A 16,509-nucleotide genomic window follows, 5' to 3' on the forward strand; every position below is an offset into this window, starting at 1 on the left:
AACGGGTTTTGGCTGTCTCTTTCACGCCTGTCTTAACCACGTGTACGGTTGCCATATTTTGTAGAGTTATCCTTGAAGTCTCGAGTGGAGTCTTACATCCCATGTCATGATGAAATAACTGTTGCTTGTTGACATATAAAAGGATATGAACAATTGATTTATAATATTTGGGGTCATTGACTGAGCCACAGAGGTGTACCGTCTGTGGCACGTTTTTGATAATAGTATTCACAGATCAATCACCACTGTCAAGATATACATACATATATGTAGTCCAGCTTTAATGTGTTTTAAAATATAATACGATAGTTAATATTAAAACAAGTGCTTCGAAATTGTGCCAAGAAATTCTAGAAATGGTATGTGATAGAGATGAATAAAACATTGTATTGAATAACATACTCAAATATATTTATTAAAAAATAAATTACAAATATAAAGTTTTATTGAACGTTAATCGTTTTCCGTTTTAACTGCATACTTGAATATTCTTGCAGTGCCGTCATCTGAGGTGGTCAATATAAGTTTTTCCTTTGAATTGTAGCTTAAGTCTAGTATTTCAGACCAGTGTCCAGTCAGCGTGAGGCTTCGACTGCCGGATCTTGCATCATACACTCGCACGGAACCATCGAGGCAGCCAGTAACTAACTGGTCGTCTACCCAGATCATTTTCGTCACGCCTGCAGCCACATCGTCGCTAGACTTAGCACAATGGTGACGAATCATTTGCCGCGCCGTGTCCCACACGGTTACGGATCCATTTAATGTACCTAGAAACGAAAGTTTTACATGTTAACACTATGAGGTAAAGTGCGCGGGAAAATTTCATCGACCTTTACTATTTTTACTTTAATTAAAAGGGCCCACATAGTTCGAAAAATAAAGGCATCGGCATTAATATTATGCGCCTTTGCATATTTATATATGAAAAATCATGAATTTTAATAAAACTCTGGGTGATTATTTCTTGTGATACGATTAGCACCGCACGTTTGCAGGATAAAATAAAAAAATATAACATCTATGGGAACGATGTCGACACAAATTTCATAGCTATACAGTATTTAAGAATGTCCTTTACGTTCATTACTATTATTCCCAACTGGTTCACTTGTAGGAACAAGATTTTTAAAGACATATTATATGTATAGACCATCAGATACGGGTCCAAGGACAAGTTAAACAAGTAACCCGTGCGAATAAAATGGTTCCATATTTTTTTCGCACATTTCAAAAGACTTGACTAATTATTTCAAGTAGCTCGATAAAGAAATACGTCAAATTATAATTATTATATACAAATGTTTTATAAAAAATCACCAACTTACCCAAAGCGAGGAATTCAAGCTGTGGATCTGGTGAAAAGGCTACGACTTCTAAATCAATTTCCGTTTGCAATTGAGCAACAACTTTACCATTGTTTGATGTAGTCAGGACGATTTTACCTGAAACAAACAACATTACATTATTAAGACTAGTTAAACGAAAGCTCGTATTAAAGGTTTCGATCAAAATTTGCGTTCAAACCACTGTTTTGACGATACTAAATTATGTTTCATATTATCAATTTTAGTGTCTCGAAAAAACGAATAACGTTTATCATTGTTTGTATTGTCCATTGTACTATCAGTTAGTTCCTAAGAACAATTAACGTGAAATTCATAAAGGGAACTAATAAGATAATCTGTAGCTATGTAATAATATAAAGAGATAAGTTTTGTTTGTTCCTTCCGATTTACATTAAACCTATTTTGATAAATACAGTCCTTTCAATATTTTGATGTAGTCGGCAGTTAATTGACGGTACTGATTGTATTAAAAAAAAAATGACAACTGGAAACCTATTAAAGATGCACGAAAAGTATGAAAGATTTAGACCTTTCAAATGTTAACAAAAAAGTCAGATTACTTTTTATTTAATAAATAAGTCACAGTAAAATATTGATTATTAAATTTTTATTAAAACATCTCGTAATATTTTTAAAACTACAGTTTCGACTACTATATTTCAAAGGCAATTTATATATGGATTTCCAACGATCAAAATTGATATATTATTTATTTTAATAAAGATTAAAAATTTGTGATTATTAATTCCAAATTTTTGAACATAAAAATATGTATATGCTCTTATACAAAGTTTTCGTGTCGTGTATTGCACAAAATGTGTGTGTGTAAGAAAAAATATTTGTTTGAAAGCATTAAAAAAAAGTTATCTCACCATTATAAGCAATATCTTGAAAATATTCAACAGAAAAATATGACAAACAACTATAAATGGCTGATTAAGATATTAGATTTCTGGTGACAACATCTAATGCCCAATATGGAGCTGTAAGGCAAAACAGACAGCCTCTATTCTACTATATACAAATATCATCTAACATCGTTAATGTAATTTAATTTGATTTGTTTGCAGAAATGCTATCCTAAGTTTGTTATTATTTTGAATTGCTGACTAGCTATCAATCAACTGACACTGAATCAAAAATACAAGGTCTGACCATCATCTGCGGTTACATAATATACATACATTCTATTCCAATAAGAGAAATATTTGATTTTATCAATTTCATTAAAAATGATAATTTAAAACCTTATTTCCAAATTTGTGGTCTGCCTAAGGGCTGAGGCCGTCGCCAATAATACCTAAGGATAATCTGGCCATGTATATGTATATATCATACATATATCACAACTTGCAGACAAAAGTTGCTCTTGATTAAAGGATATAGATAGAATATTTTTAAGCAGTATGCCTTTGAGTGTACCTATTTGGTTGTATACTATCGAATTATCAATTAATTATTCTTCCAATCATTAGGACACTGAAAAAGAGGGAGCCAGTATAATTACAGGCACAGTCAAGAGATTTCAAATATGGTATTCCTGTGGTTTGAGGTGCATTGTTAATACCACCTCCCTAAATAAAACATGTCCAGGTTTTTAAAATGATTACACGATAATACTTCAGTAAAATCAGACATCATGAATAATAAAACAAAATACCATCAGTTCCTATGGATGCAACAAGACTATTTTCCGGGTGGGTATCTATGGCGGTGACACGTATTTGGTGTATTGCTGCAGGCACCTGCTGCAACATTGTGCATGTTTTCAGATCCCAAATTTTAACAGTTCCATCCTCATATCCAGCTGCCAACCGAACTCCATCATGAAACATCTAAAAATACATGTATGGTATTTAAAAATATACATTGTTTTTAGAGAAATTGTAAATAAGTAATTAGTTCTCAGTGCATTATATTATATCTTACAAACATTCAATATATGAAGGTGAAGTTTTAATATAGTAGTTTTACTAGTTATTACAATGCAACAAGTTTAGATAATAAATAGTATACTTATTGTCGCACCTTGCCGCACTCCGTCTTAATATTATGACCTTGCAAGACTTTAGTATCTCCTGATGGTATTTTAAAAATAAATATATCTCCAGTAACAGCACCACATATAAGCACTCGAGCTCCAAAGTGCCACAGACCCCAACTCAGATCATCTGCCTCATATTCAAACACAACAGGCCAGGTTTCTTGTTGACTACCTTCCAAGTTACATTTCCAAACTTTTATTAGTCCACACATATCGACACTGGCTACGAAGGCTCCATCAAAACTAAACCCGACAAAAATAACAGAATCCTTGTGACCAGTACAGTCCATTACAACATCACCAGTCTCTACAGACCAGACATATGCTTTATCATCTTCTCCTCCAGTGATTGCAAGTTTACCACTAGGATGTAAATCACAACAAAATATGGAACCATTGTGTTTATCGAATACCATAATAGCATGGTCTTCTGGTTTCTCCATTTCCATGTCTTCTTGATAATCTATCCCGTCCATGTCTTCATCGTCTAGATTTATTTCTTCCATTTCTTCATAATATATGCCCTCATCATCCATACTGCCAATTTCATCACCATTTATTGACGAAGGCGGTGTATCTTCTTGCTCTTTCCTCATTTTGGGTTTGCTAACTATTATTTATGTATCGACAGTCTACTTTTTTATTTGTCCTAGTTCCAAATGACCAGAATAAACAAAAGAAGAGAATAAATTAATATTGTTTGATAAAACTTAAAAGATAACGCAATTTTGTTGCACTTAGTTCTGTAGAAAGGTTATAATTGCAGCTTACAGTAATATTGCACAAATCACATGTTTATGTTATTCTGCCACTGTCAGATTAAAAATTGTCAAAAACGTCAATATGGACTCCAAAAAGTTGAAATGGAACATGGCCCACAGAACGATAATTATTGGTATTTTATTAATAATATTCAATTTTTACCAATTAATCTCATAATAAGTAAATTTTTTTCAATGCGTGATATAAATAAAATATTTCCCGCCCAACTAGCGTAGATACATGCCAGAAAAGAAAAAAAAAAATATATTATCGATTTTTCAGAATAAAAATAATTCATAGTAAAATTTACGAGTTTCGAAACTGATATTGAAGATATTATTCGGGTATTATTTATATTATTCAGGTTAAGGAATAAAATAATAATTGTGTTATTCATTAAGTTTATATTCAAATTTGTAAAAGAAAATTATACACATAAAATGTACAGTAAAATTTGAAGAGACCATTAAAGAATTGCAATAAAGCCCACAAAAGATTTGAGAGTAATATTGGATCTTCATAATCATAAGTAATGGCAGATTTCGAAGCGGTAGCAGCACTCGTCAAAATCAAAAACATAGTTTATTCGAAAAAATCAACAGCCAACAAGTATTGGGTCTGCATTTTGTATCGAAAATGAAACAACATATTCGATGCGTTTTACTTTGTATTTTTTTTAGTCTGTGGTTTTGGTTGATAATTTTAACAGTGTTTTTACATATTTTTGAACGAAATAAGTCAACTATGACAGTTGACAGATATGTCATTTTTTAACAGTTTCAAAGTAAAACTTAAAAACATGTTATTTAAAATATAATTGAATGACAAAAACTATTGTTTTAGATGAAAGAGTATATGATAGTAATGTTATGGGTTCTGTTCCATCAACTTCACAAGTAAATGGTAATTGACTATTATTTTTATTAATGTTAATGGATGTATTTAAGATGAAATCCTAATATATGTATAAATCTGTTTCTTAGATAACAATGTAACACAGCAAAAGACTTTAATAAATAGCCAAGCACAAGATAAAGAGAAGGTTAACAATGGTAAATATTGAAACAAATACTGTGGTTATTTTATTTTTAATTCACAAATATAAACCTTAAATAGCTTATGGATGTTAATAATTTTAAAATTATCAATATAACATAGCATATATTTATAATTCCAGAAGAAGCAGAACAAAAAACAATAAAAAAGAAATGCATTGCCTGTGGATCCATTAAAGAACAATATTTTAAAACTAAATTACAAACTGCCAGACTAGAAAAAAAATATTTAATAAACAGGGAAAAAAGGGAGAATAACAAATATAAAATAGAAATGGAAATACTTCAATTGAGGAAGAAAAGATTACAGGGTCGACCATAGTTTTTTTGTAAATTTATCTATACTTTTATAAACATATTTATTGATTTGTTAAGGAATATTAATAACTTATTTTTTTGGAAATATGAGACTGATTTTTATTGCTAAATTATTAGATTAAAGTTTATTATTTAAAAGATGCTTATACTAAATTGAAAATAAAATAGTGATTAATAAGTAAAATGTGTATTAATTATTGATGATCGAACAACAAAATTCTGATTGCCTTCATGGATTGTTTCATCAGTTCGTATTTCCTCAACACTGTTTAAAGTATCCTCTTCAACTATTATGTTATCTTGCCTAGACAGTGCAATATTATGAAGCACTGCACATGCCACAATAATTGGTGGAATATTTTTTACATTTACTCCTAGGCCGTTATGTAAACATGGAAATCTACGTTTGAGAAGACCAAAAAGCCTTTCAATAGGGTTCCTTGATGCTACCTGAGCTCTATTATATGCTTCTTCAGCTATTGTATTTGGATTTAATAGAGGGGTAAGCAAATAATGTTGATATGGGTAACCAGTCTCCTAAAAGCACAAAATCTGCATAATCACCACGCTCAAATTGTGCACATAAAGGAGTCATTAAAAATTGTACTGTCATGTACAAAGCTCGGCCATCTTGCTACCACATTTCGGATGCATAATTTAGCATCACATACAATTTGCACATTTAACGAAAAAACCCTTTTCTGTTGCAAAAAGTTTCAGCTTGATATCCCCCTGTAAACAAAATTTAAAAATTTAATTGTGTTCCCATTTAAGCGACACATATTAATACTTCTTGTACTAATGTAAGTAGGTACCTGGTGAATTGATTTTAATGTGTGTACAATCAATAGCTCCCAATATCCTCGGAAATCCTGCAATGGAGTAAAAGTCGTTTGCCACTTCTATTCGTTCTTGGGAATCCGGCATTTTAATGAAATTGCAACTGAGTTTTGCTATTGCAGCTGTGACTTTATGTACCACACGGTGAACAGTTACTTGTTCGACGTGGATATAACTTTTTGATAACTGCCAGTAGCGTAAAATCGAAGAGCTATCAAAATTTGGTCTCTTGGCTGTAAGGCTCGGTTGCGTTTCGTCAAAGGCGCGATTTCCTTGCCAAACAATGACTCCAGGTATAATATCGTATCTTTGGAAACACGGAACCGACTTAGAAATTGGTTGTCATCATATTTTTCGAAGCCATTTAACTTTTCTTCATTCTTACGGCTGCTACGGGATGTCGTTTCGTCGTCCGAAAGTGAAGAAAGTGAAGATAGTGACATTTTTTAAACTTATAAAACACTGAAAAACGATTTAAGTTAGCTAGCGACCACTCTCAAATTTAACGGCGTCTCAAATAATTTGAGTGGGCTTTTTGACATTTGTCATTCGTTGAGTGGCGTTTCAGTATACTGTTTTTACTTTGAGTGGTGTTTAAAGGCTAGTATTAGTATTAGTAGTTATTTTGAGTCACTCTCAAATTTGAGTGACGCTCAAAAATGACGTTTGAGTATGCGAAATTTTAATTTAACGGCGTCTCAAATAGTTGAGTTGGACTTAAATATTTAAGTGACGTTTCAGTATTCGGCCGTAACACTTTCAAAATTGGTTGTCGTCGAAGTTCGTTATATGTGTTACCGGCAATTTTGAAATATAGTAATTATCAAGAGAAAGTTAATATAAAAGCTGAAAAAAAATACGAAACGGATGGTAAATTCAACTGTTACCTATGTGTGCAGATATTTGTTGCAATATGTGCTTGGCTTTTTCTGAAATAAGATTTTTATACATGTATCAATTTCGATACTTCATGCATTTACATTATATTTTATGGTGGTGGTTTGAATTATAACTTACTAGGTGTTTGGTTATTTTTCTGTGTGGGTTGGCTTGTTTTGCATGTTTTATGTTAATTTTTAGATCGAGGCATAGAAGAAGTACTTCAGCAGTTAGAAAATGGGGAGCTTTCGGAGGATGATTTGGAGTCAGATGGGGAAGATATACCCTACTATACGTCCCCAGAAGAATTGGTCCGGGAGCTTAAAAAAAGTTATGATAAGACTACTTTTGAAGAACTAATAACTTCCGAGCTAGATCAAGAATAGTCATAGTGATAGAGAATGAAGCTGAGTCAACATTACCAGGTACAAGTTCTCAATTGCCAGATGTGATAAACAGCGCAAGAAACTTAGTTTGGAAGAAGCAGTCGCTAGTATTCGATGAAAATAAAATCAAATTTGGAGGCAGCGAAGAATTTTCTTCGGATATTATGGAATTGCAAACTCCATATCAGTTCTTCGCATATTTTTCTACGAAAGATTTGTTAGAAAATATAGTCACTGAGACCACCCGATATAGTATACAAAAGCAGCCAGATAGGCCGGAAGTCGTGACAATGTCGGACCTCCATAAATATTTAGGTATTCTGATATATATGTCAGTTTATTATTATACGAGCACTAGATCATATTGGTCTAATAAGTTTGGCTTTTCGCCTATCAAAGAAGCTATGTCGGTCAACAAATTCGAAAGGATTCGAATGATGTTACACTTTAACAATAATGAAAACCACCTACCAGTCAGCCAAACGCATCACGACAAGTTACATAAACTTAGACCAATATTAGACCAGCTCAATAGACAATTTTCCAGCATAACAATAGAACAGAGATTATCAATAGATGAACAAATGTGCGCTACGAAAATTGGACATTTCCTTAAACAATACTTGCCAAACAAACCGCACAAATGGGGCTTCATACTATTTGTTTTGTGCAATTTGATGGGCTATGCTTATCAATTTCAAGTTTATGTCGGCAAAGAAACCACTGACCGATTACCCAATGAACCAGAAGTGGGAGTGGTAGGTGAAACTGTACTCAAGCTACTGAGAGTGATACCAAGACACCAAAACCATATTGTGTACTTCGATAACTACTACACATCCTTGCCTCTCATGTATACATTAGCAAAAGAAGGAGTTCATTCTCTAGGAACCATACAGAGAAACCGCCTTGGCAAATTTTGCAAATTACCGAGCAAACAGGTAGTCACGAAAAGTTCAGTTCCAAGAGGAATGTTTGAAGAATATGTAACCTTTGATGGCGTCGACATATCCACTGTCAGCTGGAAGGATAGTAAACAGATTATTACTTGGGTAGGTACAGAATCCGTATGAAGAGTAGAAAGTGGTATATGCGGATTGTTTGCCATCTTCTAGACTTGTCGGTGATCAACTCTTGGATCCTCTACAGAAAAGTCGCAGCTCGCAAAGGTGTTTTGCAAAAAAATGTCCTGAGTTTGGCTGATTTTAGATCGGATCTCGCCGAAACTTTAACTAAATATATACCTTCTGCTCCCAGAGGCCGCTCAAGCATTTCCAGCACAGTCAACACAATCGAAGGACCTAAACCTAAAATCCGAAGAGGTAAACCATGCCAAATATTGCCACCATTGGAAGTGAGAATGGATAAAATCGACCACAACCAGCTACGAACTGAATTTCGTGGTAGATGTATGATGCCATCCTGCCATTTACTCAGCATCATAAAATGTGCTAAATGTAATGTACATTTATGTTCAAAAAAGTCGAAAGACTGTTTTACAGCATTTCATAATATTAAGAATATTTAGCTGCCATCATATAAAAACATACCATTATTGCATGTCGTATCGTTATCGATACAAAAAGATTTTTTGAAAAATATATATTATATAATTGTGATGGATTTTTTAAATTATTTTTCTAATCCTTTATGCGCCTTTTCCTAACACATATATTTTTTTAGAGCAGAAATACTTTACTATGCATTTAAGGGCTAAGGGTACAGTACTTGGTGGTCATTTTACGAATGTAGGTTCTGCTAAGCTCTACTGTTATTCAAAAAGAGTAGAGTAGGAGAGTAGAGAACAGTAGAGTTGTTTAAGATGAAGAGATAAAAACATTAATTAAATTCTGGTGATCTTTTGTTCTTATACCTGATAATATATATTTACTGAATGAATAAAATGACTTAAACACAGCCGGTTCTTAGTCGTAGTTGCAATAATTTGACATTCCTATCAATTGTCAGTGTCATTTTATTTTTTAAGGTTATAAATACAAATATAAGTAAAAAAGATTAGAACAAATCTTCAATTAATATACATATAATTATTAATAATTGATAATTGTTAGTATACATAAAACATTTCAAATATGTCATCTATTAAAAAAGGTACTATTTTGCTGTGTTTTTATTTCAGGTGATGTTCATTATATTACTTTAATAAATTAATGAATAAAAAAAACTTTCACAGCTTTGTTGCAGAGTCCTGTGCCATTTTTAGTTGCTAAACGATTTCGTGGTAAAATAAATGTACAAAAACCTCGTAAGCCACATTTTGAAAGGCAACTTTTGCTTGATATATCAAAACCTTTTTATGGTCCACCCAAAAATTCGTTACCTGATATTGAACTGTGTACAAATAAGAGTACAAGATTTGCCAAAAGAGAAATCGATAATCCGTTTGAAAGAATTTTAGCTAAAGAATGCTTGGATTGGTTTAACACATCTAAGATGGTTGTCTTTTTACACGTTAATTCAATAAGCATGGAAGATAAAACACCGATTTTTGCAGCATTGAAAAAGAATGATATGCATTTAAGAACTTATGGTAAAAAAATTGTCAGCATGGCCACCAAAGGAACTCGTTATGAGGTTATTAATCAATTGTTTACCTCTCATCAAAATGTTATATTTGGTCAACCTGAAAATGCAGCAAAAATGTTTAAAATACTTCGGAAGACTCCTCAATTAGTTGTTATGGGTATGAAATATGTATTCATTTGCTAGTCTTATTGTATGTTATAGAATACTTTTAATGATTTTAACATTTCTGCCAAGATGCATATATATGTTAAAACAGCCTATGATTGGTTAATCTAACCACATTGGCTATCATATAATTTGAAATTTTAGTTTAAGTTATTGATGATACATTTTTGTATGTAAAAAAAAGTATTTTAGTATTCTATTGGTTATGCTGAATTCTTCATAATGCATTGATATTTTTTAGTCTGCTACTTAGTACCCAAATTATAGTACTTGGAATTATAAATAAACATTAACATTATTAAATCAATTTATTTTAAAACAAAACAATTAGACAAAGAGTCATAATTGACAGATGTATCAAATAATTAAAATTGATATTAGTTTTGAAATTATTCGTATTATTTATTTCTTAATAATTGTATTTTACAGGTGGTATTATTCAAGATAAGTTATTATCAAAGAATGACTTGGTGGAATACAGTAAATTGCCTAGCTTGGATGTAGTAAGGAGTCAGCTTTGCTCGGTATTGCAAAGTGCAGGATCATGTCTGGTAGGACAACTCAATCAGAATCAACAGATGCTTGTATCTCATCTCGAGAAACACATAGAAATACAGAATAAGCCCACAGACAATGCAAGCACAAGTACAGAGAGTGAATCTTAAAACTATGATAATAATATTTTACTCTTTGTATGAATTCAACAAAATAAATATAATATAATGTAGTTGATAAAAATAAAATGATTTCGATAAATATTGTGTTTATTTTATGCTATATGTACCTGTAAAATTACTGAATGAGTAAAAATTATTATATATATTTTCTCCAGATAAAGCACGCCAAATATAGTAAAGCAACTGTTGCTTGTGAATATAAAATTTAAAAAAAAATTATAATTTCTGGTAGTGCGATTGGATGCGTCTTTTTGTTAATACGTCAATAATTCATAATAAAAGTGACAGCACTTTTGACGCATTAAGAAAACGGCAAACCCAAAAAAAATTAAGCAATTTAAATGCTTTTTATTCAGTATTTTTCTCTTCTACGTCCTATAAATATCAGGTATACAATATCTGTACATACTACCTGTTTCCTTAGGCTTTTTTGGGTATATATCAAAATATTTAATTATTTTATACATAATCCACTTACACACCAGATTTGATTAGGATCCTATACACATTTGATTAGGATCGGGCGTTATTATGCAAAAAACATAAACTTTCGCTTTAATAATAAAGTTAAGAGAATTACAAAGAGTACTACAATACATTTGCAAAATTATGGTGTATTTGGAGCAAAATAAAAGTAATGTTTTAACAACACTTGTATTTTAATTTTAAGTACTTACAATCTTTGGTATGGTTTGACTTAATCTAGTATTTGAGAGATCAGTACCTACGTATCTACTTATTAATAAATGGACATGAAACAAGCTTGAGCAAGATCGTTAATAATAATGGGATCATGGATATACGTTTAACTTACATTTAAAGGAATTTTACAAAATAATGTTTTTATATATCTGGATCAAGGTGCTGTAATGCGATTGGTTGCAGACGCTAAAGTAGTTAGGGCTACTGCAGCTTCAACTTCGTCTCTACCATGGCGTACGGGATTAACTGCTAATCGTATCTTTCGCCGCCTTCCTTCCGCCCACCAAGAATAATTTGCTTCACTAGGCTGAAACCTAGCTGCACTTTCTAGCCATTTACTTAATAGCACAGGGCTAGTTATCGCTTTGTTATCACAATTAATCTTATCGCATCGTTCTATTTCATTGGAATTGTTATTAAAACTTTCATATTTCTCGTGCGACGTGGAAGATCCGTCTGTGTCGTCCTGTTTACAAACCGTTTCTGATTCAGGACTGTTGTCGAACCTTGTTTCGATGACTAGAGTTTCATGTTCGGGACTTGTGAGTTCTGGCTCGCTCCATATGCTGTCATCTGAACAAATGCTGAACTGTTCCACGTTGCCTTGAGCGCGATCATTGTACGTTCGAATTAGATGACCCCATGTAAGTTGATTTCTGTCTGCATTAACATTTTTCAATTTTCTCCGCCAGTTAGCAAACCAATTACAAATCTAAAATGATACATGTCATTTAAACGTTTTGGTCGACGTTTAATTTTGTGTTATAATAACGTTAAATGGAAACATAACACTCATTAGATTTTTAATTAGTTGTTATTAATATTTATTTACGGCTTTCCAAAGACAAAAGATAATCATAAGCATTGAGCAAAAAATAAATATTTACTACAAGTAAAGTAACTGCATCAGAAACATGATCAGAGATATATTTAAAAACTTAAGGTGGAAACAAAGCTAAATTGTGTTTAACCAGGCAGTGACAAAAATAGTGCCTATTTATGTACAAATAGCAATTCTTGGCATTGCGCCAATTAGGCTGACTATAGGTAGGTACCGATATGTTACTAAAGATTCTAACCAAATAAAAATTATATTATTTTTACAGAACTTTATACTATTTTGTTTCTAAGTTTACTAAACACTTACTTGAATATATGTTAGTCCAGTTTCACGCGACAATTGTTTCTTTTCTTCACGGTTTGGATAAGGATTGTCTCTCCGTCGGACGAGCCAATCTTTCAAATACCGTTTTATTTCTGGAGTAAAAAGCCTCTTCTGTGGCCGCTGTCCTGCTACTAAACATCTCCTGCAAGAGTAATAATAGTTATCGTACCTTGTTTTTTTGTTGTGAAATCATTGTTCGTGTAAATAAGAAAGGAATATTAGCGTTGATAATTAAGAAATTTCAACAAAAGGACATAAATGTAAGTCATTTCATGAATGACGCACAAAGGCAATTATTTACTTAAGTCTGAAAATAATGACTCATATTCACTAACCGTGTGTACCGTCTGTTTCTTACAGGTCTTAAGGATTTTCCATCTTCTCTAGATGAACTCTCCATTTTTTCCACTTTCGCCTCGCTGTCTCTTTGAATCAGCGTCATCGGTATGCGTGTGTCGGTGGAGTATCAAAACTGTCACTAAAACTTATATTTTTCTGTAGGTGTGTGGTAGTTGAGCACGTGCGAAGGGCACCACGGCTTGCGACACTCTCGTGTCTCGAAACTTAAACGTTGCGGGGGATGCTTGTTGATCTATTAAAAAATAAGGACATCATGACATAAATAGATTGTCTTTTAAACATGGAATAGAATACTGTCCGATTACTTTGGACGCATGAAGAGCGCATTGTTGGTATTCAATCTATGCGTTGATGTAACCGAAACATGACGGTCACATTCCTACGATCAATTTCAGATGTTATTAGCTCCTAAGAATTGTAAAATCGTGGAAATAGTCATTCATTTATCCAATATTTGAGCTAAGATATCATACTTATTTTAACAGTTAACAATTCTTGAAATTGTATTCAGCAATTATCATAAAAAACAAAAAACATGTTAACTATTACGTGTGCTGTCGAGGTCATTGTTCCTTCCCTAATATGTATTATCTTCATTTGTTTATTTTTATTAACTTTCAATGATTAATAAAGGTTATGAAAATTACAAGATAAAATTTGTTAAGCCTAATAAAAAAATAAGAAAATAGAAGGTACGTACCTGTTTGTGGGAAAGCTCGTGGACTGTGTGAAAATGGCGGCGGATAAGCGTACGACTACAGCGCCACTGCGCCGGCGCACCGCCGTACTGCAAATTCATGTTATTTCAGGATGTCTCCCGCGATGTCTTTAAACTTGATTGCAAATGCTGTCGCATTATAAACAACTAAATTTTATAGATGTTTATTTTAATTTATCCATCATGTCAAACAAGTAACACGTTTTTCTCTAAATAAATAAACTGATATTGATGATACATATTTTTTTGTTATTTTTTGCTTTAAATGAATATCGATATGTACTTTATATGAAATTGAAAGTAAATTAATAAAATTAATTTACTTATTTATGGAGCTAGTCAAGTCAAAGGTTACATGCGAACTGTGTAAAATCTCAGGACACTTATTTGATTTGATTATGAGAGATATCCCATAGCAAAAGATTTCCGATTGTTAACAACGCTGTGCTTTGAAGACAGATACCCGTAACGAGTAACAAGTGCCGAATTGTTTTGGATTACACGGTATTTCTTATGTTAGGAATTAAGGTAGACTTTTGCGCTAAATTTCTCCTAGTCCACGATAATAGAAGCTCTTGCGGCCATCGAAGTTCCTGCTCCTATTGAGTGCTTTGGAATTCGTCGTCATGATGAGACCTGACTAGGAACAATCTCTTGATAAACCGATTCTTATTTATTGGAACAGGGTCATAGGCCATACTGTCAAAAATATCATAATCACATCGGAAATGAATGCTCTAGCGGGCAAGTGGCGTAATTATTCGTATCTACATAATATCAAATTATATATTTTGGCCATTTGTAGTTGAAGCACATGAATCTTGGAATCATAGAGAAAATTACATTTCAATGACAACTTCAACTGTTAGCAGGCACTGTGATACAAGGTAAAACTTTACTCGGTTGTGACCGTTTGATTTGATTATTGATTAAAATACAATGTGAAAATTATTTTACAAAAATGTAAGACAAATGTTCATATGATATGATATAGATATCATATCCTCCATCAAAACAAAGTAATTACTGTTAATTTAAATTTCGAGAAAAACTCCATAAAAAAAAATTTTACTGTTAATTTAAATTTCGAGAAAAATGTTGAATAAAATGATATGTGAATACCTACTAGATTAGTCTGCCAAATAAGTCAACTTGACATAGTTTATAGTAGACTATAATTGACCATTTCGTTAATTAACAAAGCATAGCTAACGATACTACGGTAAACTTATAATGTGTTATGGAAATAAAATAGAAGATTGTATACTTGTGACTTCAATTACATTGACCCATCTATCAATACTGGTGCGATATCTAGGCAAACGGGATAAATGTGCTTATTATAGATTTATGGAACTTTTTGTTTGTTTATGCCTACTCGTATATAGTATGGTCTGCATTAATTATTGAACACTGCCATAAATAACAACATATTGTAATTATATTCGATGTATTACGAAATGAAAATAAACTATATGTTTATTTTTTTGTTGTTTGACTGTTGGACGTTTATGAAAAATTATAGATACAGTTTACAGAAAGAAAAAGAAAGATAAATTAAAATATATTTTTAAAAAGAAAAAGCCCAAGTTATCCCTCGGAAATCTAAATTAAGCCATAGGTATCTTAAATATATACAAAAAAAATGTTTCATTATGTGATATACATAATATCACCAGCATTTCGGGGTGAGTAATGTGTTGATATGTTGGTCATACTAACATTATGTGCTATTTTGTCTTCCAATAAAATTAATTACGAATACATTTTTGAATATAAAATATTTAATTATATAGGTATATTTTTATGTTAATTATGTTTACACAGGATGGATTTAAAAAAATAAATAATGATATTATAAAGTCTAGCGCGTCCGGTTTCTCAAATTTTTAGATTCCTATTTCGAAATCATCTTCCTTTAAATTGCTTTCGGTTATGAGCGCGGCAATCAGTCAAAATTTTTTTAATGTTCTTAATTTTTAGGTTTAAAATAAAATGTAGTAGTACATTAGAGTTCTTTTTCAAGAAAAATCTCGAACTCAACTTGTACCCAGGTAAAACACGATTGTAAAGTAAGAAAGTTATATGCGACATTGACTTCAATGTTATTTTTTATAATAAACTGACGAAATATAGTTTCTAAAATAAACAATAATTATGGTACATACTACATTTAAGTGATATAATGTTCTTTCTATAAATTCCATAATTCTATTATTATTTTTTAACATTTATTTATTATATAACTGTTTATAAATATAGAGGTCCAAATCATTCATATAACAGCTCTCTTTATATTACAAGTGATTGTATAATAATAATACAGTTGTCATTTAATTGTATGAGGTAATGTTTTTATTATAATTGATAATGCTAACGCTGCTTTTATATGAGTAGGTAGACGGATGTTTGGTAAATAGTAAATTGTTGTCGGTTAGAACGATGTAGATCAATGTAGAGCTTCAAGAAAATGATGCAACAAGTTCTTTAAATGCCATCAGTATTATGTCTTGCTTTTAAATTATAACATTTGTAACCCCGT

General features: G+C 31.8%; 3 protein-coding genes across 3 annotated transcripts; 1 reads left to right on the forward strand and 2 right to left on the reverse strand.

Moving 5' to 3' along the window:
- Window positions 1-393: 393 nt before the first annotated feature.
- On the reverse strand, window positions 394-4,098 carry LOC113394546 (angio-associated migratory cell protein). The gene is made up of 4 exons (XM_026631894.2): window positions 3,378-4,098; window positions 3,010-3,184; window positions 1,329-1,445; window positions 394-770 (listed from the first exon to the last, which is right to left on the reverse strand). The coding sequence occupies exons 1-4, from the start codon at window positions 3,987-3,989 to the stop codon at window positions 454-456; spliced, it is 1,221 nt and encodes a 406-aa protein (XP_026487679.1). The 5' UTR covers window positions 3,990-4,098; the 3' UTR covers window positions 394-453.
- A 5,492-nt stretch (window positions 4,099-9,590) lies between these two features.
- On the forward strand, window positions 9,591-11,101 carry LOC113394548 (large ribosomal subunit protein uL10m). Its single transcript, XM_026631896.2, has 3 exons — window positions 9,591-9,745; window positions 9,828-10,337; window positions 10,775-11,101. The coding sequence occupies exons 1-3, from the start codon at window positions 9,727-9,729 to the stop codon at window positions 11,008-11,010; spliced, it is 765 nt and encodes a 254-aa protein (XP_026487681.1). The 5' UTR covers window positions 9,591-9,726; the 3' UTR covers window positions 11,011-11,101.
- Window positions 11,102-11,662: 561 nt separating this feature from the next.
- On the reverse strand, window positions 11,663-14,009 carry LOC113394547 (homeobox protein Mohawk). The gene is made up of 4 exons (XM_026631895.2): window positions 13,950-14,009; window positions 13,225-13,481; window positions 12,872-13,031; window positions 11,663-12,436 (listed from the first exon to the last, which is right to left on the reverse strand). The coding sequence occupies exons 2-4, from the start codon at window positions 13,329-13,331 to the stop codon at window positions 11,879-11,881; spliced, it is 825 nt and encodes a 274-aa protein (XP_026487680.1). The 5' UTR covers window positions 13,332-13,481; window positions 13,950-14,009; the 3' UTR covers window positions 11,663-11,878.
- Between the last annotated feature and the right edge of the window lie 2,500 nt (window positions 14,010-16,509).

The sequence above is a fragment of the Vanessa tameamea genome, chromosome 4 (genome assembly GCF_037043105.1).
Source record: "Vanessa tameamea isolate UH-Manoa-2023 chromosome 4, ilVanTame1 primary haplotype, whole genome shotgun sequence".
NCBI classification, from domain to species: Eukaryota; Metazoa; Arthropoda; class Insecta; order Lepidoptera; family Nymphalidae; genus Vanessa; species Vanessa tameamea.